This window comes from Crotalus tigris, unplaced genomic scaffold, assembly GCF_016545835.1.
Source record: "Crotalus tigris isolate CLP2741 ecotype Arizona unplaced genomic scaffold, ASM1654583v1 scf7180000018413.2111637, whole genome shotgun sequence".
Lineage (NCBI taxonomy): Eukaryota > Metazoa > Chordata > Lepidosauria > Squamata > Viperidae > Crotalus > Crotalus tigris.
Window position 1 is genome coordinate 667,013 of NW_024096990.1, and position 26,916 is coordinate 693,928.

Below are 26,916 nucleotides of genomic sequence, written 5' to 3' on the forward strand. Positions count from 1 at the left end.
ACAAAAAAGGGACTGCCCAGAGGAAATGGCAAAATGAGGTCCATAAATTGCAGCTTAGGCCTCCCCACGAAACTAAACAGGCTGAAGAGGAAGTGTTGGTGCTAGGAGAAGCCTGCTGAAGGATGCATGGAGTTCTGCTTCCTGCTGGCATGTTCGGCCTTTGTGCACAGAACAGTTGAAGATGATTAAAACCTCTGCACCGTGGCAAAAACATGGGACGCCGCCCTTGCAATTCTAAGTACGGGAAAAGATGGGAAATCCCTCCCTCCCTCGCACGGCTTCTGTATTTCTGGGAAATTCACATCTCTAGATAGATCTCTATGGTCTCCATCATGGGGAGCGGCTCTGCACTCTCAATGATCGCGATTGTCTCCCCAAACTTGGTGCACATGATTGTTTGGGTGGGCTGGCTGGAAGCTACGAGGGATTCAGGAGACTGCAGCGCATCTTGGCCGGCAGCCAGCGCCGTGTGCGTCTTGCGGTGGCTACGCAAGTTAGAGACGGTCTTGAAAGTCTTGGAGCAGAGGGGACAAGGGTGCGGGCGCTCCCCGGTGTGGATCCGTCTGTGCTCAGCCAGGTGCATGGACTGCACAAAGGCCTTGCCACATTCTGGACAGCGGTAGGGCCGCTCCCCGGTGTGCAGGCGTCTGTGTTCACGGAGGTGGGTGGCCTGCCGGAAAGCTTTGCCGCAATCTGGGCAGAGGAACGGGCGCTCGCCGGTGTGTGTGCGCTGGTGCAGCTGCAGCCCGGAGGCTGCCACAAACGTCTTGCTGCAGGTAGGGCACTTGTGAGGGCGCAGGCCAGCATGGCGCTGTTGATGTCGGCTCAGCCCGCTAGGGGTGGTGAAGGCTTTCCCACAGAGCGGGCAGTTGTACGGACGCTGCCCCGAATGAACCAACTGGTGTAAGGTCAGCTTGGCCAACGATCCCATGTACTTGCCACACGACGTGCAGAGGTACGACTGCTGGGGGCTCCCCTGCTCGTGCGGCCTGGCACAGCGGTGCTCCTGCAGCTTGGAGGCCACCACAAACAGAGCACCGCAGTCTGGGCAGCTGTGAGGTTCGTGGCCCGAGTGGCTAAGCCGGTGCAGTTCAAGGAGACGATGGCGTGAAAAGGATTTGTCACAGTCCGGACAAGGGAAAGGCAAGCACCCTTTGTGTACCATTCGATGCAAGGCTAATTGACGGGCTCGGAGAAAGGCGGCCCCACAGTCGTCACACGAGTGGGACCCGTCTCCATTAGGAGCCATGTGCAAAAGGCGGTGCTGGCGAAGGTTAGAGGACTGAGTGAAGCGCTTGTCGCAGACCTGGCACTGGTAAGGCCGTTCTCCCGTGTGGGTTACGTGGTGCCGGGCCAAGTTAGCCTGGGAAACAAATGTCTTGCCGCATTCGGAACACTGAAAGGGCCTCTCCCCCGTATGCGTCCGCAGGTGGTTGCGCACGTGCACCAGCTTCTTGAACTTTTTGCCACACGTGGGACACTTGTGCTTCCGCTCCAGCACGTGCACGACTCGCTTGTGCCGTACCATCCGGATATGGGTGGAGAACGCCTTTCCACACTGAGGGCACAGGAACCCGCCGCTGGAGACCTCAGCCGAGTTCCCCGATGAAAGCGAGGAAGGGGCTGAGCCATTCACAAGGGCTTCCCCCTCACCGGGCATTTGCTCAGTAGGCTGGCCGGATGCAGGGTCTCCTCCGGCCCCCCGTGTGGCCGGGACCCCGCTCTTGCCGGCGTGTGTGCGCCGATGGTAAAGAAACTTGGTCATGTTGCTGAAAGTCTTGCCGCAATGACAGCGGTGCAAGGGGTTGGCAGTGTGATTTTTGCGGTGCATAATTAAGGTCATCTCGGTGGAGAAGCCCAGTCCGCAGTCCACGCAGAGGTAGAGCGCTTCGCCTTTATGGATGCGCATGTGTTGTTCAAGAGAGGCTGCCTTTTTGAAGATCTTGTTGCAATTTGGACACTCGTAGGTGCCATCCACGTGCACCCGCTGGTGAGCCAATAACCGCTTGGCTGTTGTGAAGCCACGCTGGCATTCCCCACATAGGAATTCCTCACTGCTCCCCACATGTTCCTGTTGGTGCTTTTGCAGCGCCTCCATTGTACCCAAAGCCTGCTTGCACTCGGTACAACAGAAAACTTGAGCAGGGGGAGGCACTGCTGTTGTCTCCTCAGAGCCTGGCATTGGCGACATGTAGGGGCTGGACGCCTCCTGTGTCGCCACCTCAGCTGGCTCCCCACTCTCTTTCTCGATTTCAGTGAAATGTTCGCCCTGATGCTCCAGCAGCTCTTCTGGTGTTAAGAAAAGACAGGCGCACTCTGAGCATTCATAAGGATGCATGGGGGGGACCGACTGTGGTGATGGTGGATGTAGTTCCTGCAAGGTTGGGGGGCAAGAGATCTGGGGAGGCTGAGGATTGGATAGTTGGGAGGCAGAGGGAGGGGAGGGAGGCAGATGAGAAGGTAAAATTGATGGCGACAAGTTGGCTGAAGCCTCCTGTTTCTGGTGTGTCCGGCGGTGAGCTAGCCAGAGGCTCGTCGAAGGAAAAAGTTCATTACATTCATTGCATTGGTAGCGGATCTGTCCAGTGGTGGCTGGGAGAGATGAAGGGCGGGTTGGTACTTCCCTGGGATGCACTTCTTGGTGCGCTAACAGTTCATCGGGTGACCACAAGACACACCCACACTCCAGGCACTGATAGCGGCTGTCTTGTTGGGATTCTGCATCAGCAACAGTGGCCGTGGCTGCCGTCTCACAGGACTCCCCTAAATGGCTCTGGTGGTGGAGCAGCACCCCCTCCAAAGTGTTGTAGAGAACCCCACACTCCGAACACATGTACTGATGCTGGAAAAACAAAGACGGAGCCGAGTCCTCTGCCATTATGATTACACCTGTGGGAAAGGGTGAGGGAGATTGTAGAGAGGAAGAAAGAAACCTTAAGGCAAGCAACACTGCAAAAACATTTTTTTAAAAAAAAACAATCACAGGAAGAACACATTAACCCACAAAGGAATGGCATTTCCAACCTCAAAAACAGGAATGGGACGGGATTTACTAGAAAATGGTATCACTGTGTAAAAGGAACCTGAGGGAGACACTTTAGGTCAGTGTTTCTCAACCTTGACAATTTTAAGGCATGTGGACTTCAACTCCCAGAATTCCACAGCCAGCATTGCTGGCTGTGGAATTCTGGGAGTTGAAGTCCACATGCCTTAAAATTGTCAAGATTGAGAAACACTGCTTTAGGTGGTTATTATTATTATGGATCATCGCACAGTCAGCCAGATGTTCAGACTGGATTTGGCATTTTGTCTACCTATCGAGTCCTTACCCAGGACCTGGGATAGGCAGATGTGGATGTTTGATGGTATTACAGGTATCCTCGCAGGATGGAAGCAGTTCCTAGGAAGGCCGCCTTTGGCAATTGACTAATACTAGGAACTGCTTCCATCCTGCGAAGCAGTTCCTAGTATTAGTCAATTGCTATTATTATTATTATTATTACTGAAATCCCCTCTGCTGGGGGAGGGGAGGATGATGAAGAGGGCCACGTATGCCACCCTGAGCTCTTCGCAGAGGTGGAACCTCCATGGAAACTAACTAACAGGAAACGATCTGCAACCAGCATCTCGGGCAGAGAACGGCGTCCCTGAGGAGGCCATTTCCAGCGCTTCCACGGCCCAAGGAGCTTCCCTCCACAGCCTCTTTCCTCCCGGCGTCCCCCACAGGACAGACCGGCGCTAGGGTCGTGCCCAGCCATCCTCTGGTGCGGGCTTGCGGGAGGGCCTGAAGCACCACCGGCCTTCGGTGTGCGGTTCGAAGGCGAACTCCGCCCGAGAGAGGCGAGCCTGACAGGGGCGCAGGCTGGCCAGACGGGCTCGCTGATCCCGCCGGTTGGAGGGAGCGCGGTTGGGCTCCGGGGGAAGGAAGCCACCGGCGATGGGTAGGGGCGCCGCACTCACCCGGCTCGCTGGGCCGAACCCGCCGCCGCGGCCACCGCCGCCACCAGCCGGCGTCCGCCCGGCCTCTCTTTGCCGCTCCCCCGTCACGCAGGCCCCGCTCGGCCTAGGGTGCACCGCGCCCTCTCATTGCCTCCCCCTCACCCCCAAGGGAGCCAATCAGAGACCTCGATACTGGAAAGGCGGGTCGGCGCGCAGGATTTTTTGTGACGTCCCAGCCCCTCCTTCCGGAGAGAAGGGAGAAGGAAGCTTGAGAGGCCCGGCCAATCAGCAACGCAGCCTGAGGGGAGATGGGCGGGCCTGGCCGCTCGTTAGCCCCGCCCCGTCACGGGGATAAAGACCTGCGCTTCGGCCCTCCCCTCCCCCTCCGCCTTTTGTGTGCCTTTGCGTAGCGCCCGCTTACGCAGTCAGCGCCGTTTCCTTGACGCCACTTTACGTAAACACTGCGTCGCCGTTAGGGCATAAAGACGGCGGTGTTGCCTTTTTCGCCTCAGGTCAGTGGCTCGCTTTTGATTCCCCCAAATTACGGCGCGGTAAGGCCGACTCCGATCGGGAGGGTGGCGGCGGCGGTAGCCGCTGTTGTTGAACGACTAACCCCGCCCCGCACGTGGGTCACGGGGACAGGAGCGAGCTGCCACGTGAACGGGGAAACAAGACGCAGCCGCAGACATCGCTTCGTCCACCAAGGGACGGCCGGGCGCATGCGCAGGAGCGGCCACCTCTACGCCGAGCTGGAGCCAGGGGAGACACAAACAGCCTCAAAGCGCGTGCGCGGTCAGGTGCCTCCGCGCGGGGAGCGCAGGCGCAGAGGAGCCGAAGGTGCCAGAAAGAGCGAAACGGCGACGGTGGCGGCTGTGGCGGCGGGAGATCCGGTGAGGGGCCTATTTTAATTCGTGCCCAAGTAGGGACGGTCGGGAAAAGGTGGGAAATTGACACCGGGATCTCAAGAGGAGGGAGCTGTGGGCGCCCAGAAAGAAGAAGGCAGGGAGAAGGCGGTAGTTATGAGGTGTATTTGAGGGAGAGGCGATGGAGGGGGTGGCCTCCTGCCAGGAAAAAAAAAAAAGGCCCGGGGGTGGCTGCGCGGGGAATAAAAGGAAGAAATGGAGAGGAGCGAAATGTCAAAACCTGCCGTCGGAGGGGGGGCACGAGAGGGGGGGGGAAACAGCGGGGGGGGAAGGGCTTGTCTGGGTCGAGGAAGTGGGGGAGGGATGTCCAAACAGGTGAAAGGAGCCATGGGGGCGGGGCCTCCGACGGGAAGACGACCGCCGCTCCTCCCCTTTTGCGGGCGGGGCTCCCTGTCCCTGCAGGGGCGGGGTTTTCGGCCTGGGGGAGGGGAGGGGAAGGGAAGGGAAGGGGGGGGTTCGGCCTGCGCCGCTGGGGAGCGAGAGGCGGCGCTGCGCCAAGCGGGGTTCAGCCCCGGCGCGGGATTCGTCCCCACCTCGGATGCTTCTGCTGGTCCTTGTGACGAGCGGCGGGGGCGGGAGGGGAGGAGGGGGGAAGGAGGGGCAGGGAAGGCTCGCGGCCGCCCTCGTGTGGTGCGTCCGTGCCTTGCAAGACCGTCGGAAAAGCGCCTGGTCGGCCATGAAACAGCATTTTGCGGGTCCGTAGGACGAGTCGAGAAAAGGTTCGTCGCTGGCTTTTGCTGCGGAATCGGGAGCAGAGTTAGCCTCTCCGGCCTGCTTCTCTCCCCCCTCCCCCTTTAGCTTTGTTAGAAGCCAGTTTGTAGTGGTTAAAGGCGCCAGGATAGAAGCGACGAGACTACTGAGTTCTTGTCTTGCCTGAGGCAGCAAGACAGCTGGGTGTCTTTGTGTTAGTCACTCTCTCTGTCCTAGGAAAGAGTTAATGGCAAACCACTTCCTGGGGGGGGGGGGAATAGTTACTAAGAAAACGGAAAGGGCTTGTCCAAATAATCAACACTTGACTCTCAAGGCAGGTGCGTGCAAGTGTACTCACACATAATAGGCTTGCAGTATTAATGATGTCGATCTGTATGGTTATTGTTCTCTTAATTGGGGCAACAATGGAAGATTTGATCTGATCCAGTAACTCCCATTTCTCTTTTGCAGATACTTGTGTGGTGAAACTGAAATCTGAAAGGCTCTTCCTTCAAGGCTCCAGATCAGTTTCTGTATTTTCTTAATTTAACTTGACAAGAGACTCATCTTTTTCCATCTGCTTTCAGAGTGCAGCATATCCATTCAGTCCTAGCTTGTAGTCTTTAAACTTCCTAGGATTCGTGTTTTTACATGGCTGACATGAGAAGGCAACTTTTTGCCCACATTTGGGAAGAGGAAGAATGCCTTGAATACTATGGGATGATTTCCCTGCATCAGATGTTTGAAATAATTGGTTCTCAGCTCACAGAGAATGATGTGGAAGTGCTCTCATTCCTTCTGGATGAGACACAGCCCTGGACTCATCCATTGGATCCTGCCCTTTGGACTGTGGTGGCAGCAGAAGAAGGTGATTCTGAGCTTACCTCACCAGCATTAGAAAACTGGAAGAGGAAAAACCAGTGTCAGTGTAATTTGGGCAGGAACGATGGCAACCTTGAGGCAGTTGCAGAGAAATGGCATCCAAAGAATGGTGTCCAACTTCTCCTGGAGCTGGAGAGGAGAGGCAAATGTGATGAAACCAACTTTGTGCGGCTTTTACAGCTCCTGAGGGTGCTAACAAGGCATGATCTGTTACCATATGTTACCCTGAAAAGGCAGCGTACAGGTACTGGATTGGAACAATAGAAAAACGTAACATTTCATTGTTGACGGAATCTCACAAAGTAACAGTTTCTTTTCTTAGTGGATATTTAGCCCTACTTTAGCAGTTTTACTTAATAGTAGGATAAATGTTAAAAGAGGGTGAATAGTTATGACAATTTTCAGATACTGAATAATTTTTTGCATATATTATTTTGAATATTGTGACTCTAAGAACATTAGCAGAACTAATGTTCTGCTATTCAAGCTGATCTGACCAACTGGTGGTGTTTCCTTGCAGAACTCTTCCATTTGAAGTGCTGCCTACTTAACGGTAGTATAACTTTCAAAACTCTTTTAATTTTAGTTTCTCCTGAGAGATACACCTATGGACCATCTGTTCTGTCAGCAGACCAACAAATGGACAACTGTCTGAATTCAGCCTCTTCAGAGCCTAGACATGATCAGTGGGAGACAGGTGTGTGAATTGCACAATTTGAAAAGAGAATAATATTCTTTGTTCTGATTTGTCTTAACTGTATTGATTACAGAGGCTGAGCTTTTATAAAAGTCAGGGTATTAATACCAAGCAACATAGTCCTGGGCCTAATAAAAGATCCATTTTAAATTAACATTTTTCAGATAAATTATCAGCAATTGCTATCCAGTATTTGAGATCCTTGAATTCTGGATTTAGAATGGCAGATTTGTGTAACATGAGATTTATTTCTAGCAAGCCCCACGCTTGCTAGCACTGATGTTACCTACCTAATGAAACATCTGCAAGCAAACAACCAAACTCGGAGAGCGCCAAGGACTTCACAGTTCAATCCTGAGCTACAGAGATTCTCTTCTATTCATTACTAAGCTAATGGGGAGCACCAGTAATAGCTTGTATCATTCCCCCCCTCCTCTTTCTTTAGGCTCCAATTCAAGCAAAAGGAAGCGAGTAAGCAGAGGTCGATCTAAGGCTACTCCTCTTTGTAGACGGCGGGGAGCTAAAGCGGCTTCTGCTCCAAAGCAGGAGATTCCAGCTCCCACCAAAGTGACTTGTGGTAGGTGTCTGCCTAGCATGCGCTGTGTTCTTGGGATGCACTTGATCTGGATTTTTTTTTTTTTTTTTTTTGAAAACCCATGAAACCATTCTAAAACACATTAGCAACTTTGGTTTCTATTAAGGGTCATTCATTCTATTTCTCTCTTTGATGAGAATCACAAGGGAGTAGAGCTGGTTGGGGGAAGGAAAAAAAAGATGCAGTAGCTGAATTACAGAGGCTGTCTTGTGTAGATAGCCTGACGTTTGGCTTACAATATTAAGTGGAGTTTAAACCTGATGTTAAGACTTGGTTCCACTAAGCGAGAATGGGAGTTTTGCCCCCCCACACACACTTTGAGAGAGGGTGGGAAGCCTCCAACCTGCTTCACAGAATTGGTCTTCAGTTCCCTGTGTAATTTGGTGATGAACAACTATTTTTTCATTACTATCAAAGCAATCAAATTTATACCCCAGCTTCATACAAAATTTCCTTGGGCATCTTGTGTAACAACAAATTTTATGAATGCCTTCCAACTTGGATATCCATAACATCAGCTTTGGGGAGATTTATTCCAGTACACTGAAGTGTTTCATATGCTGGTCTTGAAGAGAGTATCTTAATGACTCTGATGATGATCTCTGTGTTGAGCTGGAGAAGTACAAAATAATCTGGTTCCACTTTTGTTTAATAATTTCAGATGAAAAACGCATCAAATTCTGGTGGAAGCATTAATGCCAAATGAGAGACTTCTGGGCTCAGAATGGAAAAATTTAAAGGGCCTTTTTTACATTTAGATAACAATTAAAAACTTGAGGATAAACTAAGATTTTTTTTGAAGCTAATTTTTTCCGTGCTAAGCCATCAGGAAAATAATCATTCTTGCAAGGAGTTCATACATACCACAGGATCACTCTCTGGGGGATGGTAGTAATAAAACTCATGAGTGATGGGGCCATACTATTTTGATTGGAGACTACATTGAACACAACACTTGATTTAAGCTATTATTGAATAGCTCTGTTGATGCTGCCTGGTTTTTTAAGAAGTTTATCCTGCTGCCTTGGTTGGTAGTAGTCATCTGTTCAATTATACTTTGCTGAAATCAGCAATACATATCTAAATCATAAACTAAAACTGCACAAAAAAAAAATGCCCTTCAGATTTTTGGCTTGGTTTCCAGCTCTGCATAAGTGCCTGTCTCTAAGACCAGCATATTTTACTCCTTTGAATAATTTAAGGCTATTTCAGATACTATATGTCTTATTAGCTGAGGACTCTGCATAAGGAAACTGTGAAATCTGCAAGTGGACCATTACAGTTTCCTTATCTGGAAGTGTGTTCCACCTGCATAGTTTGTAGCACCCTCACTCAGCCAAGGTGCTGGCAGATGATCCCTGCAGAACTCTCTTGTGCTGTTGTGTTTGTGTCAGTGCAGTGCAAATGAAACAAAAGCGAATGCACAAAAACACTTGTCTTACCATCTGACCAATTTACAGGCCACGGGTTCTAATGAAGAATGTTCAAAAATAATACAATGAGTGTCAAAACTGCAACTTCAAGGTGCAGCTAAGGCTTCTGCTGGGTAGGTGCAAGGATCAAACTGTAAGCTCCATTCAACACCTAGACTGTTGCCTGTATTCTTTTGTAACTTTACCTTGCTTCACTGGGGCAGAAATTTTTAAGATTCATGTTATCCAGGCAGCTGCTTCTGAAATGAGCTCTGCTATTTTATTACCTTTCTGAGTTGCAAATCTAAACCTGGGAGTCTTAATACCCATTTTCCTTTCTAGTGTGCTATAGTACTGTAGGCTATCTCAGTTTGCAAGAGCAATACCGTAATGAAGAAAAATCCATGCAAACTCCCGAATGAACTTTTTTTTTTGTTGCTGCTTGATTTCTGCCAATTCTTTCTCAATCCACCATTTAAATTCCAGGTTACTAAGCAAAAGTTGATGATAAAGAGACTCTGTCTCACTTGTGCACTCTCCTCACAGAATGGTCTCGCAAAGGTAAATGAATCCATGCACCCGAATTTCCACCAGTACTTTGTGAAAAGCAAATTTGTATTTTATGATGTCTGCTGAGTTAACTATTTCTAGAAAAAAAACCATAGGTTACCCAGCCTGCATGCCAGCCTCTCAAACAGCCACTTCATTAAAGGCATGTTGACTGTTTTGAATGCCCAAAGGGGACAGGGCTGCACGGTCAGCTCCGGGGCTTATGATACTGGGTAGAGCTGCTCCAGACTGGCACAGTGGGGACCTTGTGCCCCAAACCTCCAGCAGGGTCTGATGCAAAGGTGAGCAACTATGGTAACTGGGCCACTGTGGACTTCAGTTCCCAGAATACCTGAGTCAGCCAGGCTGGTTCAGGAATTCTGGGAGCTGAAGTCCATAGAGCATATAGTTGCTCACCCCTGATCTGGGATAGTACAGTTGTGAGGGATTTGCCCTTTGGGAGTTGCCATTCTTTGATATGTCAATCCATTGAAAGCCTCCCTATCAATTGATCTTAATTTTGCATATAATTACTGCTGCAGATCTCAGACCATTATAAACGGTATGGGATTCTTGGGGGCTCCTTTTTTTAAATCTGTTTGATTGGGGTGGAAATATGCCCTTAAATTCTTCACATCAGTTTGCTTGGGCAGTTCCTTTTGGTTAGCCAACATTTATTACTGGTATATGCATTTATAATTGTTAATATTCCTGAAATCATTCACCATTGTCACTAGATAGTATTTCCCAGTTCCAGTAAATATAATGATAATGGTTTGTATGTCACCTGGTCCTCAATAATAAAAAAAAACAAACCCACAGGTAATCCTCAACTTACAATCATTTGCTTAGTGACTGAGATTACAACAACACTGAAAAAGTGTCTTAAAATCAGTCCCTGCACTTAACAAGTGTCAAGCGGTTGCAGCAGACATTGCCATGGTCACATGATCAAAATTCAGGCCCTTGGCAACTAGCACATATTTATGACAGTTATGGCATCCAAGGATCATGTGATCACCCTTTGCAACCTTCCAGCTGGCTTCCAATAAGCAAGGTCAATGGGGGAAGCTGGACTTGCTTAACAATTGTGTGATTCTTTTAACAAGTTCAGTGATTGACTTAACAACCATGGCAAAGAGGTTGTAAAGCTGGGCACAACTCAACTTAACCACCTTGCTTAACGGCAGAAATTCTGCCCCGCCCCCATTTGTGGTTGCAAGTTGAGGACTACCTGTTAATGATGACCTTGTAGAGAAACACCTGTATTCAGTCTGGTATTTGCAGCAGTCCAGGTCAGAAGTTAGCTTACGTTCTTTACGCCATTTGTTGTGTTCTTTTACAATATTGAATCTCAGAATGATTTCTTGATGTTACCATGTGCTAAAAGTCTTGAACCATGTTTCTCTCGGTCCACAGTTGAAATCCATCCCTGGAAAAGCATTAAGTATTGGCCCAGGCAAGCGGGCCAAGTACCAGACACTGGTAAAAATACCCAAACAAGTTTTAAAGCAAAAACTAAACGTGGCCCACTTGATTATTTCACCTGCCTCTTCAGCGCTTCTTCTATGTTAGAAGCGAACCTGCAACTGGACCCTGCAGCACTCTTATACAAGCTGTGAGGGACACAGCCTTGGACTTTGGGACGTGTGGCCTTCTGCGCAGTGGAGGCCTCTGTCTGTGTGGTTTCATTGTCTGTAATGGTTTTTGTTGGCCTGTAAATATCTAATTTTTGTTTTGGGGAGGGGGAAGCATAAATATATACATTATTATTAATTTATTATAAATAAAATAAAATAAAAGATGATATCTGATTCAGGATCTGTAGGTCCCAACATGTCTAGGAAACTGAGAATTTAAAGGTCTCTGGTTCTTGTTGGGTCATCTGATCTTGGTTTGTAATCTTTTTAATAGTGTTGAACACACGCTAATGGGGTTGCATGGATACTGAGGTGACAGGCCTCCTTCTCTGAAACCATCCTACTTGAGTGATAATGGACCTGGAGGCTTTTCCTTCATTCTTGCTACTGTGGCTCAAACTTGGGAAAAGACATTGGCAGAAGCCTGTGCAGTATCTGGCTCAGAGACACGTTTTTCAAGTTTGTCTTTACTTCTACATAATAACCACAGTGGGATTATTTCACTGGGACCGGGGCCTGGAAATGATGGGGTGGGTGGGTGGGTGGGTGGGGTGTGGTAGTGTTTGTGCTGCCTCAGCTGGTGGTTTTGCCCGTGAGTTTAGTGTTTAATTCAGTGCAGCTGTTCAGAGCTTGCATTACTGCTGGCTGTGGAAAATGGTTGAACTAATTCCCACAGTCTAGGAGTCATTTATACAGAAGACTTTCCCCCACATAGCCAGGGCCTGCAATCTGATATGCTTCCTGCCCGTTTGGAAATAAAAAGCTGGGATTCTTTCATACGGTCTAATTCTCATCGTATCCTGGGGAAAAAAAAGAGGCTAAAACCATTCAAGTGCATTGTAACTGTGATTCAAGGATTGCCAGTATGTTAACGCCAACTCTGACAGCTGCCTCATGAAGTACTCCAGAACGTTGTTGATATTAGAAACTGGGTGAACTGTTCAGATGAAATCATGTGCCGAATCATGGATGCAAAAAGTCTGTATTTTAAGCTGTACAGTGCAAAGGGAGATTTCAACTTAACATGTATCTAGTCAGCAATTGGGTGGGAGCCTGTATATGGAACCCTAAAATGGTTTCCAGTGGCCCAGCAGCTAAAGTCCAAGTGGGTGTTGAGTGTATGGACTAGAATTTTTTGATACGTAATGATCGTAAATGTGGGTAGAAAGGAGCTGTTTCCAATAGAAACTCATGCAGGTCTTACATGTGTTTAAATTTTGCTGCTTGCTGGCTGTCTGCCATTGGATTAAAAAACCAATTAATGCTATGGGCCACTGTTGAATGCAGTTTGTTGCACAGCTTTGCTGTTGCCCATCTGGGGAAGAGAAGGATTCTGAAGGTCCTGCTGCTTGAGGGCTCCCAGTTGTTGAAAAGCTTCTTGTAGCTTGATGGTGTGGGTGGGTGTGGGCTCCAGGCCGTCGTGCAAAATTACTGGGAAAGGGCTGTGACTGCACTCTGAGTTAATGCTTCTACAGGTGATGACCACAAGACACAGAGAAATTAAAGCTGACGGCCTTGTTGAGCGTATGTAATGCACCACCTGCCTCGTTTTTCTTAAACGTATCTTACTCTGTATTCGTTCCATTTATCCCTCCCTTTTGAACCTTTTTAACACGTTCAGCTACAATGCTGACAATATTGGGGGTGACTGAACAAAACAGACCTGTTCTTTTGCTTCCACAGTCCATAGTTAGAGCTGAACTTTGCTAATTGTTGAGGCACCTGCACCTCAGTAGTAAACCTGTCTAGCAGCATGTCACTATGTTCAGAATATAAATAGCAAGGCTTTATGCAGAACAACTACTTGTTTGAGTTCAGACCCTTCAAATCAGCCAATAGATCAGGTTGATCTTGCCTTACATCCCATTAGTTCAAGTTGTTTTAGACATATAAATTAACTTAAAGTGATGACTTCCATTGACTGAAAACTATGTACATCGTATTAGGACACATGCTGATGGCCGATAGCAGGCATAGATGGAAATGGTGGAGGATATGCTACACTAAGGGATTTGTTCTTTTGCTCCTCTGGGTAGGAATTGAGGCTGAATGCGTATTCCTATTTAATTTGAGAATAGGGAGGTATTACAGGTCGCTAATGGATAAAATATAAATGAAGTTCAGCTCTAACTTTGTGCCAAAAGAACACCTAAAAATTAGTGGAAATGCCCCTTGCTGAGCCTGACTCCTTCAGATCCCTGAATTTTGGGGGAACCCTGAATGGGCTTGTGCTTCAGCTTGGTTGGTCTTTATGCTCAGGACTATTGAAAGCCTGACCCTAGAATACCGCTGCATGACTGTGTGTTTGTCTTCTTGCTCTGTTTGTGACCGACAGCTCTAATGGCCCTCTTTTTTCTTTCTTCCCCCTCCTTCTCTTTCTTTCGTGTGTTCCTCTCAGACATCCGGCTTCGTGTTCGGGCAGAATATTGTGAGCATGAGCCTGTCTTGCGTCAGAATGTGACGTCCAATAAGCAGAACCACTTGGAGCGTCAGTTTGATGTGTTTGGGCAGTCGAACACTATCCTGAAATCCCGCGACCTGGGCTCCATCATCTGTGACATCAAGTTCTCAGAGCTGTCCTACCTGGATGCCTTTTGGAGCGACTATATGAACGGCTCGCTGCTCGAGGCGTTGAAGGGCGTCTTCATCACAGACTCTCTGAAAGAAGCTGTGGGCCAGGAAGCTATTCGTCTGCTAGTCAACGTGGACGAGGATGATTACGAGGAGGGCCGGCGTTTGTTACTGGAAAATGTTAGTTCCCAGGTGTGGTAACGGCAACGGCTAGGTAACGTAGGTATGTTCCTTCCAAAGTAGCAGGTGGCAGTATGTTGGAATTAGTAGGGAGCTCTCCTTTTTCAGACGTTGACTTAACTCCATTGAATCAGCTCTACAGATGAGGAGAGCAACAGAGACACTCAGTGCTTTAGAAAATTGGGCTGGCCTTTCTCTGCAAAGAGCCTAACTAATAAATGAAGCTGTTTTTTTAAAAAAAAAAATTACACAGAACCATAATGTCATGTCGTTTTTGTCTTGATGTTACGGCCTTCAGTTTCCCAGAACAAGGTAGCCTCATGACATACTGCTGAAGATGTAGGCAATGCACACTTTCCTGTCTGGTGGAAATACCCAATAGGTAATTTATTGAAGCATTTCTGTTTAGAATATATACAGGTAGCCCTTGACTTTACAACTATTTATTTAGCAGCTGTTCAAAGTAACAATGGCACTGGAAAAAAAAGTGACTTACAACTTACCACAGCATCCTCCCACTTACCACAGCATCGCCGTGGTCACATGATCAAAATTTGAGCGCTTGACAACTAGTACGTATTTACGACAGTTGAATCGTTTGAGGTCATGTGATCGCTATTTGTGACCCACCCAGGGGGCTTCTTGCAAGCAAAGTCAATGGGGAAAGCTGGATTTGCTTAACGACTGCATGATTTGCTTAACAAAAAAGGTCATAAAATTGGGCACAACTCACTTAACGACTTGCTTAGCAATAAAAATTGTGCTCCCAATTATATTCATACGTCAAGGGCTACCTGTAATACAAAATAAAAATAAATGGCACTAGAAAAATAGACAAGAGCATAACTAGATCCCAAAGATGTCATGAGGTAATCTGATGCTTAAAGACTGTCCCCCAAAGAAATACAGTGGAGCACTGCTTGAGAAAAAGCTAGATACCAAGTTAGATCTCTGCTTTAATCATCTCTTTTTTCACAGGGTACTTCATTTTTACTACTTGATTATTGTTGGATATAGACTTCAGGGAAAAAAAAAAAGACTTTAGTAAATCATTCCATCATGCGACAGGGCTGGATCTTGGCAGCGACGGGATTCCCAGGAATCAATTGTGCCACAGAAGCATTGAAGGAACAAGCCAAGAATGATTTTGATGGACATTAGATGTAGCAGAATACGAACAAAGGCAATAATTCAGCCTGGATTCCTCTCATTTGGAAAATCTTTGTGAGGGATAATTTTATCTGCTAATGAAGCATTGAAGGGCCTTGACACTCTTTCAGCCTGACTTGTGTGTGTCATGCTTGCTACCTGTACTTGTCATTTTTGTGTGTGCTCTTGCAGCACTGGAGAGTAATTTTGCAAAGTAGCAGGTACACTTTGTCAAAAGATGGCAGCAGTGCAGGCTGCTTTAACTACTTTTTCTTGGAAGAAGAACCTTCCACACTGTCAAAGGTGGTGCTGGGGTGGATTTCTTCCCTTTTATGAAAAAAAATACAACCTAGCCCCATGTTGCGAGGGTTGGTCATAAGGGTGGAAGCTTAAGTCACTTTTCTAAGGACACTTTCCAATTCTGTGGTTGGTTGTATATACTATAAATAATACTTTAAAAATATAAAAAAGGTTTAGATTGTATTTCTGGGTTAAGGAAGCTGCTAAATTGCAGTTGGAAGACCAGAAATATGTAATTTAAAAACTGTATTTTTTTTTTTACCCAAAAACAAAAAAACATTTTTGGACAAAATTCTTAATGTATTGTATTTGCAAGTGACAATGTTAATAAAGAAGATAATTTGCAGCTGCCTTTAATTCCTAACAAGAACAGAGCTGGCCTGCTGATATAAAGTCCAGCCTTTCAAACCTACATTGCTGTAATTGTTCAGGTGTTCTAAAAGGGATTTCGCAGTGTTTCTCAACCTTGACAATTTTAAGGCATGTGGACTTCAACTCCCAGCATTCCACAGCCAGCAATGCTGGCTGTGGAATTCTGGGAGTTGAAGTCCACATGCCTTAAAATTGTCAAGGTTGAGAAACACTGGATTAGGGTATGTTAAAAGATGCTGCTGAATATTTGCTGGTCAGAGAAGATAGGCCTAAACATTCCTGTGAGAACTGGAGTAAAAGTCTTTTAATAGGAACCTGAGTAATGGAAAGGCATGATCCAAAGTAGCAGGTGCTCCATGTCTTTCCCCTTGATTTTAGGTTGTACCCTCAATAAATGAAATACATTAACGTCAGAGATGGTGAGGGTTGGAAATGAAATGGTGGGCGTCCGGAAGCATCTTGACACATAACACTACATCCTCAATACAATACTTCAAGCCACACAAAGGTGTTGGCAAATACAGTTTTTGTGCCAAACCTTTACAGATGTATTTATTTGCTTTCTCTAGCTGCTGTCTGAACAAATGACTGGGTGGTGTACATCATAAAAACAAAACCCTTAAAACAATACAAAATAAATAGATAAATAGTCACTGAGTGAAACTATCGCTGTAGATCAGTGGTTCTCAACCTGTGGGTCGGGACCCCATTTGGGGTCGAACGACCATTTCACGGGGGTCGCCAAACAACACAGTGCCATTTTTTCCCCCCTTTTCCTTAGCTGTGCTACTCCCTTTTATTCTATTGGCTTTTGAAAGCCAATAGAATAGACTTTCTTAAATAGAGTCTAATTCTATTGGCTTTCAAAAGCCAATAGGAATTGTCCAGGCTGTCTCGCCCTGCTAAGCCTGCCAAAAGTCCCATTCTACAAACGGTGCTGCACCAGTTGAGTAGTCCTCGACTTACGACGGTTGGGGGTCACGACATTAAAAAGGTTGAGAACCACTGCTGTAGATGTTAATATAGCCCAGAAACGGGGCTTTAACACACTGAGGAACCCAGGCACATAACTAGCTTTATGGAAAGCCAATAGGATTGTCTGATGTCTGAAGGGAGAATGTATCTGAACAAGAGTAGAGAAGGTGGATATTTACAGGATAATCAAAGCCATACCTGCGGCCAAAAGTTCAGATTATGCAACTCTAGTTGATGGCACATGTGATTTCCCCTAATTTAGTAATGCAATTATGAACCCAACCCAGAGTCGTTTGCTTAAAGCAGGATTAAGCAAAGCAAACCATGAATTAAGTGTGATGACTGAGTCAAGGTACTGAATTTGTTTTCCGCCCTTATGAACACCACGTTCAGAGCCAGTTTAATGTGTGAAAGTGCTGGCCTAGAAACCAGGAGGCTGTGAATTCTAGTCCTTCCTTGGACATGAATGCTGCTGGGTGACCTTGGACCAATCACCAAGAGACAGGTGAGTTCTAGTTTCGCCTTAGGTGTGAAAGGTGGCTGGTGATTGGGCCAATCATTCTCTCAGCCCAACCTCACAGGGTTGTTTTGGTGGAGAAAATGGGAGGAGGAAGGAGTATTGTTATGTTCCCCATCTTGAGTCGTTTATAAAAATAATAAAGGCAAAATAAAAATAAAATTCAAGGGCTGATTGGCTTCCCTTGGCATTATCCATGGTGAGCAATAATGCCTCTTTTAGCCCACCCTGCACAAACAGGCCAGCCTACCACATGGCTTTGCTATTGGACTACAACTCCCATGATGGCCACCTACTAGGAAGGTTTGGAGGCAGCACTGAGAAGGAATACAGAGATTGTGGCCTTTGGGAAAAAAAAAATTCAACAGCCATTATGCTAATAATCCCCTTCATCTGGATAGACAGGTGAGGAAAAGAGTCAAGATTGCCCTGCCTTGAATCTCTTTAATATCATGTATTCATTTTTATTTGTTGAATTTATTTTGCTGCCTATCTCGACGTGGGGCTACTCTAGGTGGCTGGCAACAATAAAAAGGGAGAATGAGGTATAAAATGAGAGAGAGAGGATCTCTATCAGGTTTTCAAAGCTTGTTAATCGCCCCCTCCAGAAACAACTATAACAACTCCAGCAGTAGCCATGGTGGAGTCTTATCCTCAGCCAAGTCTACCTCAGAGGGCTGGCAGGGCTGGTTTATGAGAGTTTGGAGGATGGGGGGAGAACCAGGAAGTTCTGAGTTTTAATCCTCCCTTAGGCATGGAAGGCCACTGGGTGACCACTCGTTCTGTCTCAGCCCAACCAGCCTCACAAGGCTGTTGTGCGGAAAAGAGGAGGAAAGGGTAGGAAGCACATTCGTTGCCCTGAATCATGTATGAAAAAAAAAGAAGGCAGCATAAAAATCTGATAGATAACGTTACAGAGCAGCACTCTGGGAGGACAGTGCAAAAAAGGAGGAAGGGGGTGAAGCAGCATCCAGGGAAATTCAGGGAGGTGGTCCTGAGGGAGGCGAAATGTTATTCCGCAACATGTTTTGGGACATGGCGGCTGCCTCTTCTTCAAGGCTCGTAGGCAAATTACCCACTTTTTAAGCTTCACTGATAATGCCGGTCTGTGAAATGGTTGTTTGGGTTCAGCTGGTTTTTTTCCCCTCAGGCAACCATTTTGTGATGGCGGTGGAGGCATCGATGGCTGTTAACATTTCCAGAGGGTTCCATTGCCCTCAAAAAAAAAAAAAAAAAAAAAAGAGAGTTCTAGTCCTGTATTTAGGCATGAAAAACTGGCTGGGGGAGTTTGGGCTGGTCTCTTCTTAGCCCCCAACCCACCTCGCAGGGTAGTTGTTGTGAGGGAAAAAAGAGAAGGAAGGATTAGGAGGTATGTTCGCTGCCTTGAGTTGTGTATGGAAAAAAGGCGGGAAAAATCTTGGAGGAGGAGGAGGAGGAAAAGGAGGAGAATATAATATCCATGTGGTTTTTCTTTCAGGTTTTTCTTTTATTTATATTTATTTTTTATTATTTTATTATTTTATTTTATTATTTTATTTTTATTTTATTGTTTTATTATTTTATTTTATTATTTTATTTTTATTTTATTGTTTTATTATTTTATTTTATTATTTTATTTTAATTTTATTGTTTTATTATTTTATTTTATTATTTTATTTTATTATTTTATATTATTTTTATTGTATTATTATTTTGATAATAATAATAATAAAGTTGGAAGGGACCTTGGGGGTCATCTAGTCTAACCCCCTGCTCAGGCAGGAAACCTATCCAGTCTCTTCTTAAAAACCTCCAGTGTTGGAGCATTCACAGCTTCTGGAGGCAGGTTGTTCCACTGGTTAATTGTTCTCACTTTCAGGAACTTTCTCCTTAGTTCTGGGTTGCTTCTCTCCTTGATCAGTTTCCACCCGTTGCTTCTTGTCCTGCCTTCAGGTGCCTTGGAGAATCGCTTGACTCCCTCTTCTTTGGGGCAGCCCCTGAGATATTGGAACACTGCTATCCTGTCCCCCCTCATCCTTCTCTTCGTTAGACTAGACCAGTGTTTCTCAACCTTGACAATTTTAAGGCATGTAGACTTCAACTCCCAGAATTCTACAGCCAGCATTGCTGGCTGTGGAATTCTGGGAGTTGAAGTCCACATGCATTAAAATTGTCAAGGTTGAGAAACACTGGACTAGACATACCCAATTCCAGCAGCCTTTCCTTATATGCTTTAGCCTTCAGTCCCCTAATCATCTTTGTTGCTCTTCTCTGTACTCTTTCTAGAGTCTCAGCATCTTTTTTACATCGTGGTGACCAAAACTGGATGCAGTATTCCAGGTGTGGCCTTACCAAGGCCTTGTAAAGTGGTATTAACACTTCACGTGATCTTGATTCTATCCCTCTGTTAATGCAGCCCAGCACTGCGTTGGCCTTTTTGGCAGCTGCAGCACACGGCTGGCTCCTATTTAAGGGATTGCCCACTAGGAGTCCGAGGTCCCTCTCACAGTTACTACTATTGAGCATTTTATTATTATTTTATTTTTTATGGCATATCCAACACACCTTCCTCCTGTTTCCTCACAACAACGATCCTGTGAGGTGGGTTGGACTGAAGAGCGACTGGCCCAAAGTCACCCAGTGGCTTTCATGCCTAAGACAGGACTTGAACCCACTGTCTTCCACTTTCTAAACCAAACTGGCTTTTACTATTTAAACTACTCCTGCAAATTTAAGGGGTGAGGCTGGAGTTTGTGTCCCCCACTCTTTTCTTTCTTTTTAATGGAGACATCTTTTAGAATTGCAAGCCCAGCAGGAAGGACTCGTATTTTAATAATAATAAACAGGTAGTCCTGAACTTATGACCACATAAGCACCAGAATTTCCTTTGTCAAATGAGTTGTGCCCGATTTTACAACTTCTTTTGCCACAGCTGTTAAGTGAATCACTGTAGTTGTTAAACGAGTAATGCTGTCGTTAAGCAAATCCAGGTTCCCCACTGACTTTGCTTGTCAGAAGCCAGTTGGAAATGACCCTGGAATGCTGCAACTGTCGTAGATACATACCAATTGCCAAAGGCCTGAATTTTGATTGGGTAAATGTGGGGATGCTACAGTGGTTGTAACTTTGAGGACTGGTTGTAAGTCACTTGTTTCCATACCATTGTATGTTTGAATGGTCACTAAATAATACAGAATAATAGAGTTGGAAAGGGCTTTGGAGGTTTTCTAGTTCAACCCCGTTTGAGCAAGAGACCCTAAACCAGTGGTTCTCAACCTTTTTAATGCCGCAACCCCCAATCGGTCGTAAGTCGAGGACTACTCAACTGGTGCAGCACCGTTTGCAGAATGGGACTTTTGGCGGGCTCAGCAGGGCAGAGACAGCCTGGACAATTCCCATTGGCTTTTGAAAGCCAATAGAATTAGACTCTATTCAAGAGAGTCTATTTATTGGCTTTCAAAAGCCAATAGAATAAAAGGGAGTAGCACAGCTAAGGAAAAGGGGAAAAAAAATGGCGGACTGCATTGTTTGGCGACCCCCGTGAAATGGTCGTTCGACCCCAAATGGGGTCCCGACCCACAGGTTGAAAACCACTGCCCTAAACCATTCTGGCTAGGGCTGTCCAATCTCTTCTTAAAAACCTTCAATGAATGGTTTATAAGTCAAGAATACCTGTAATAATAATGATGTAACCATTTTCGTTGAAAAGCAAGATTAAAAAAAAATAATAATACTGCTGCCTCATGCAAGATTCTAGCCATTACAAATCTTAGGCCATTTCCATTGCAATTCCTACATTCATTTGTTTTCTTAAATTCTGCAGAACTGAAAATACAAGTGAAAGAATGTGAAGAAACATAGCACTAGGACAATTTTTCCCCAGATCACCAGTCTTTTTGTTAGCTCCTGGATGTAAAATTATGGGGTGCATCCGCTTTGCTTTGGTAAGTAATTGAGAACAAGGCTTCCTTTTTTTACTATTGTATGGTTAGGAAAAAAAGGGGGGGAATAGATTTTGCACCATATACTGAGTTCAAACATAATTGGTCTCTTTTGTTTGGTCTTGTGGTTGTGTGGGGAAAAATGATCTTGTTATGTGCATATTAAATATAAATACTGTGCCATATTGTGCTATATCACGCGTGGCTTCATTCCTCTAGGTTGTTTCAGTTAAGTCTGTCATATTAGGTAGACTTATCCAAAGTTAGAAAAAAAAAAAAGAGAGGCTGAATACATCCTTCTGTTTGATGGAATTTCTATTTCAGCGTGGCAATTTTAATTGCCTCGCTTCTTTGTTTCTCTAATGAAAAGCTTTGGAAAGTAAATTTTAGTTTAAGAAAGCCTTCCTTCCTTCCTTCCTTCCTTCCTTCCTTCCTTCTCTCTCTCTCCCTCCCTCCCTCCCTCCCTCCCTCCCTCCCTCCCTCCCTCTCTCTCTCTCTCTCTCTCTCTCTCTTTCTTTCTTCCAGACTTGGGTAGAAACAAAAGCAGCTGAAATATAATAACACTTCATCAAGCCCCTAATACCAAGTAAGACACCTTTCCACACACATACAAATGCAGACATAAAAAATATAAAAGAAGAAATAGGGACAGCCCAATTGCCACTGAACTAAAAAAGTTTGCCTAAGTATTATTGTTCTTGCAAAAAGTTCAGTAACAAAGGGGCTGGATGTACTTCGGGGAAGGTGGCATGAGGGGGTTCCAAAACATTGGGGTGACCATAGGGAAGGGCTGCCTTCTGGTCATGAAGCAAAATAAAATAAAATAACTTTCTCTGTGTGCGTATGACTGACTTATAGGTAATGTTTTTATAGGAATGTTTTGCCCCTTCGTATTCACTGAAAATCTTTTTCTTTCTCTTTCTCTTAATTTCTCTTATCATTTTTTGTCTCTCAAGTTCTCGTAGTTCTCCTGACAGCTCTATAATCCTTTTTGTCAAATCTTTTTTCTTGTCCTCAGACTTATTTTGCAATCTTAAAGTGTAGGTTATCTTTTCCATGTATGATATTTCCAACAAGTTTTTTCTGCCTGGGCTAAGTCATAATTCCTTCCATTGTTGGGTTCCATTTTTAAATCTCTTTCCTCTGGTTTATGTTCAGTTGTCTGCTTTATTTGATCGCTCTCTTTTTTATTTTCTGAGAGTTTTTTTGTGAGGTTAAATTGAAGATGTGTTCATTTATATTTTCAAAAATATAAATATAAAATATAAATATAAAGAAAGTTGTTTTAAATTTCCTTGTGGTTTGAAGTCATTGTCATTTGTATTAGTTGCAACATAGCATACATTTCCCCCTGGAAAGTATTTGTTTTTTCTTTATATGTTCTTTCTACAGATATCTGATGTTCCATGATAGCCAAAAATCAAAGTTTTCCTTTCTCTGCAAACAGCTTTAGAGCCACAATTCAATAAGTATTTATAATCCAGGAAGATCAGTTTTTTTCCCCTCAGGTTTATGGTTCTCGCTTTGTAGATAGCCCAACATGTTTTCTTTTCTTTGTTGAAGCTGTTCTATGTTTAGTTAAAACACTGAAGGTCACAAAAACAGGTTATCTTTTTCTGGGCTTTCTGCCAATTCCTGTATCAGAGCAATTACAATTGTATATTTTCATTCACCACTAGATGTCAGCACCAGTTCATTTTCAGTTTTCAAAACAAACAATTACTTTCTTCTGTTTTCATCAATAATTTTTTGAAAAAGAAAATCTTACCACTCCACCAATTTCAAACTTATCCAGATTTAAGTCTTATATTCATTTCATTTCAATGTATTTCTGTCCCCCATAAAAGTTTAATTCGCCGCTTCCATCTGTGGGAGGGTGGAGCAAAAGTCCCCCTTCTCATTTTTGGAGGATTTTTGCTTCTTGGGCTTTTTTTTTTCCCAGGAAATCAATTATCAAGTAGAAGAGAGAGAATCAATATTTTTACCCAATTCCACGTTGTTTATGATCAAGCTTAAATTAGTGCTTTTGGGCTTTGGCTGCTTGTAGCTTGGGCTAGACTCTGGAGTGAAACTAGACTTTCTTCTGTTTCTGGGGGTTTTTCTCTGGACGACCGGATCGACCGCCATCTCTCCACAGTCAGCGGGGCACCCCTCCTTCTTTGTCGCCTCCCTGAGATCAGTTTAGGCCCATTTAGGGTCACCAAACAGAAAAAAATTGGACGTAGGGTGTGGAGCCCCACGATCCTTCAGCTGCTGCACTACTGCACAAAACTGGAAGCCCACATGTCTCTGGTTTTAATTCTACTCCAAGTTATGGCAATAGTGGCGGTAATATTTTATTTTTTAAAAAATGTATACCATCAAAACAGACTTTCCTGCAGCGGTTTACAAAGCATTTTAAACATGCTTTAAAAAACGAAATAAAGTACTGTAGAACCTCAACTTAAAAATACAGTCTACAAATAAACAATCATGTAGTACAAATAAAAAAAATCAGAAAACAGACTATTGCAATTTAATTTAAAAATAACAGCACAATTGTTCATGTTAAACTGAATAAGCAGCAAAAGACCTGGGAGATTAAAATGTATACTTGCTATTGAAAATATCATGAAGTAGGTGTGCTTCACTGGGACAGAAAGAATTTTTACTGCATTTCCTTCATTAACTACCAAATCCCCTTGACGTTGAGCTAATTGTCAAAGTGGCCACTAGATGGCTCCACTACCCTGTGACTGACTTGTACCCAAATCCCTGTCTATATTCAGTCTCTTTCCTTTTGAAAAAAGTCCTGCGTATTGAGTGCCTTTCCTAGACTGATTACAGTATCACTGATAAATACTGTGTATTTCTTTGAATGCACCTGCCATTCTGTTGCAATCTCATCATTGCACCCTATATTCTGTCGGAAAGTCACTATTCAGTTATTCCCAAATTGATCAAGGAAGAATGCAAATTAAATTAATAATTCATATTCAAAGGTCCCAGGGTCATGTGACCACCATTTGCAAACTTCCGAGGTAGCTTCTGATAACTAAAGTTAATGATGGGGGGGAGGGGAACCAGATTTGCTTATCAACTCCACGAGTCATTAACAATTGCAGTGATTCGGTTAACAATCATGGCGAAAAAGGTCATAAAATCAGGCACAACAACATTAACAACTGCTTTGCTTAGCAACAGAAATTTTAGTTCCAATTGTGATTGCAAATAAAGGACTACTTATAGGTGTTTTGTGACTGGTGTTGCCCGTTTGGGCTAGTTTCCCATGTCAGCCATTTTGTGAATGTGCCTACACCACACTATCCAAATTCTAAATCTGCTTACCTCTGGATTATTTAGCTATAAGCCCCAACCAATTTGGCCTCCTGAAGTTTTCCAAGCTGGGGAAAGCTATTTTAGAGCATAATTATAAATTTAGAAGCAAATTATTATACTAACATAACTGAGTGCGTGAGCATTCCTACAATACAGCATCCAGTTTTGGTCACCACACTATAAAAAAGATGTTGACACTCTAGAAAGAGTGCAGAGAAGAGCAACAAAGATGATTAGGAGACTGGAGGCTAAAACATATGAAGAACGGTTGCAAGAATTGGGCATGGCTAATTTAGTGAAGAGAAGGATTGAACACTGGGCACTAACTAACAAAATGAAATTCAATGGTGAAAAAAGCAAGGTTCTACATTTAAGCAAGAAAAACCAAATGCACAAGTACAGCATAGGTGGCACCATGCTCAATAGTAGTAACTGTGAGAGGGACCTCGGAGTCCTAGTGGACAATCACCTAAATATGAGCCAGCAGTGTGCTGCCGCTGCCAAAAAGGCCAACACAGTGCTAGGCTGCATTAACAGAGGGATAGAATCAAGATCACGTGAAGTATTAATACCACTCTTCAAAGCCTTGGTAAGGCCACACTTGGAATACTGCATCCAGTTTTGGTCACCACGATGTAAAAAAGATGTTGAGACTCTAGAAAGAGTACAGAGAAGAGCAATAAAGATGATTAGGGGACTGGAGGCTAAAACATATAAGGAACGGTTGCTGGAATTGGGTCTGTCTAGTTTAACGAAGAGAAGGACAAGGGGGGACATGATAGCAGTGTTCCAATATCTCAGGGGCTGCCATAAAGAAGAGGGAATTAAGCTATTTTCCAAAGCACCTGAAGGCAGGACAAGAAGCAACAGATAGAAACTAACCAAGGAGAGAAGCAACCTAGAACTAAGGAGAAACTTCCTGACAGTGAGAACAATTAATCAGTGGAACAGCCTGCCTCCAGAAACAGTAAATGCTCCAACACTGGAAGTTTTTAAGAAGAGACTGGACAGCCATTTGTCCAAAATGGTGTAGGGTTTCCTGCCTGAGCAGGGGGTTGGACTAGATGACCTCCAAGGTCCCTTCCAACTTTACTATTATTATTATTATTAAGGATCAGGGTTGACATGACATTTGAGGGGCTGTCCAATATTCCAATATTTGATGGTCTGTCACAGAGAGGAGGGGGGTCAACCTATTGTCCAAAGCACCTGAAGGCCAGACAAGGAACAATGGACGAAAACTGATCAAGGAGAGATTCAACCTAGAAATGAGGAGAAATTTTCTGACAGTGAGAACAATCAACCAATGGAACAGAAGTTGCCTTCAGAAGTTGTGGGTGCTTCATCACTGGAAACTTTCAAGAAAAGACTGGACAGCCACTTGTCCGAAATAGTATAGTGTCTCCTGCTTGAGCGGGGTGGTGGTGGTGGTGTAGACTAGATGACCTACAAGATCCCTTCCAACTCTATTAAGAATACAGCATTGCCTGTTTACTGCTTCTCGCTCCAAGGAGCTCCTACTCCTTGTTTCTTTCAACAACTGACTTCACAAAGGAATCTTTGTGAAAGAACCTAGTAGCTCTGGCAATGGTGAAGTGTGCCTGGTTTACAGAAAAGCCGAAATTTTTACAAAGCACTTCATTTCCTCCTGTTTAATGGCTTGGAGGTGAGAAAGCTCCCCCGTGCTTGGCCTTTTGCATGTAATTTGTAAATAAGTCGTCTGGGGCTGGTTCTGCAGCAAGGGTGCACAGAACAGTCTCTTTCATTGATTTTGAAGAGGAAATTATTGGTTCCTTCCTAAGAAATCCTTTTTTTCCCTAAGCTTATCTTTAGATGCTGTTAATCTACAGGCTACCACATTTACAGCTTACCCATGCCAAAAGAAGAATCTTCCTCTGTCGTTTTTTCTTTTTCTTTTAAACCCCAGAGCTTTAACATTTAACCTGGTTAACAGTTTGAATTACTTCAAAGGCTTATTCACATATGAAATCTTCCCTGAGCTAATGCGAGATACATGGCTGCTGCTTAATCTGTGCTTAAAACATTTATTTTCCCTCTCCTCCAATTTGGGTCAGAGCCACAGTACTATTTGGGCATGTCTTTCCTTCCCTTGTTCGTTCTCCTTTTGACTATGCCTTCCATAACAGTACAGATAGTCCTCAACTTACGACTCCAACTGAGCTCAAATTTAAGTTGCTAAGCAAGACAGTTCTTAAGTACATCATGCCTGATTTTATGACCTTCTTTGTCACCGTTCTTAAATGAAACATTACAGTTGTTAATTTAT

General features: G+C 44.6%; 3 protein-coding genes across 8 annotated transcripts in view; 2 read left to right on the forward strand and 1 right to left on the reverse strand.

The window, feature by feature from the left end:
- Positions 1-4,491, reverse strand: LOC120311990 (zinc finger protein 526-like). Of its 2 annotated transcripts, none has more exons than XM_039352147.1 (2): positions 4,361-4,491; positions 1-2,889 (listed from the first exon to the last, which is right to left on the reverse strand). In XM_039352147.1, exon 2 carries the CDS (start codon positions 2,876-2,878, stop codon positions 299-301), a length of 2,580 nt encoding a protein of 859 aa, XP_039208081.1. In that variant the 5' UTR covers positions 2,879-2,889; positions 4,361-4,491; the 3' UTR covers positions 1-298. The 2 variants fall into 2 exon arrangements, with proteins under 2 accessions (XP_039208081.1, XP_039208080.1); XM_039352146.1 differs by lacking the exon at positions 4,361-4,491 and adding an exon at positions 3,961-4,279.
- Positions 4,429-15,873, forward strand: DEDD2 (death effector domain containing 2). Of its 4 annotated transcripts, none has more exons than XM_039352151.1 (6): positions 4,429-4,451; positions 6,024-6,678; positions 7,021-7,131; positions 7,577-7,708; positions 13,726-14,121; positions 15,057-15,873. In XM_039352151.1, exons 2-5 carry the CDS (start codon positions 6,204-6,206, stop codon positions 14,097-14,099), a joined length of 1,092 nt encoding a protein of 363 aa, XP_039208085.1. In that variant the 5' UTR covers positions 4,429-4,451; positions 6,024-6,203; the 3' UTR covers positions 14,100-14,121; positions 15,057-15,873. The 4 variants fall into 4 exon arrangements, with proteins under 4 accessions (XP_039208085.1, XP_039208082.1, XP_039208083.1 ...); XM_039352148.1 differs by lacking the exon at positions 4,429-4,451 and adding an exon at positions 4,674-4,829; XM_039352149.1 differs by lacking the exon at positions 4,429-4,451 and adding an exon at positions 4,856-4,878.
- Positions 15,874-16,803: 930 nt separating this feature from the next.
- POU2F2 (POU class 2 homeobox 2) overlaps positions 16,804-26,916 on the forward strand; it is a 136,957-nt gene continuing 126,844 nt past the window's right edge. The window contains exons 1-2 of one of the 2 annotated variants that reach the window (XM_039352160.1): positions 16,804-17,796; positions 21,194-21,314. The gene's annotated coding sequence lies outside the window, so the exon portion shown is untranslated. Of the gene's footprint in view, positions 17,797-21,193; positions 21,315-26,916 lie in introns of those variants that run through there. The other variant, XM_039352157.1, reaches the window with a different exon arrangement.

What these genes read in the sequence shown, in the direction of transcription:
- LOC120311990 (XM_039352147.1), bottom strand. Translation starts at nt 2,878, where the DNA reads ATGGCAGAGGACTCGGCTCCGTCTTTGTTTTTCCAGCATCAGTACATG.
- DEDD2 (XM_039352151.1), top strand. Translation starts at nt 6,204, where the DNA reads ATGGCTGACATGAGAAGGCAACTTTTTGCCCACATTTGGGAAGAGGAA. An exon ending in CCTGAAAAGGCAGCGTACAG is followed by an intron (nt 6,679 to 7,020) that starts GTACTGGATTGG and finishes TTTTAATTTTAG; the next exon opens with TTTCTCCTGAGAGATACACC. An exon ending in ACATGATCAGTGGGAGACAG is followed by an intron (nt 7,132 to 7,576) that starts GTGTGTGAATTG and finishes CTCTTTCTTTAG; the next exon opens with GCTCCAATTCAAGCAAAAGG.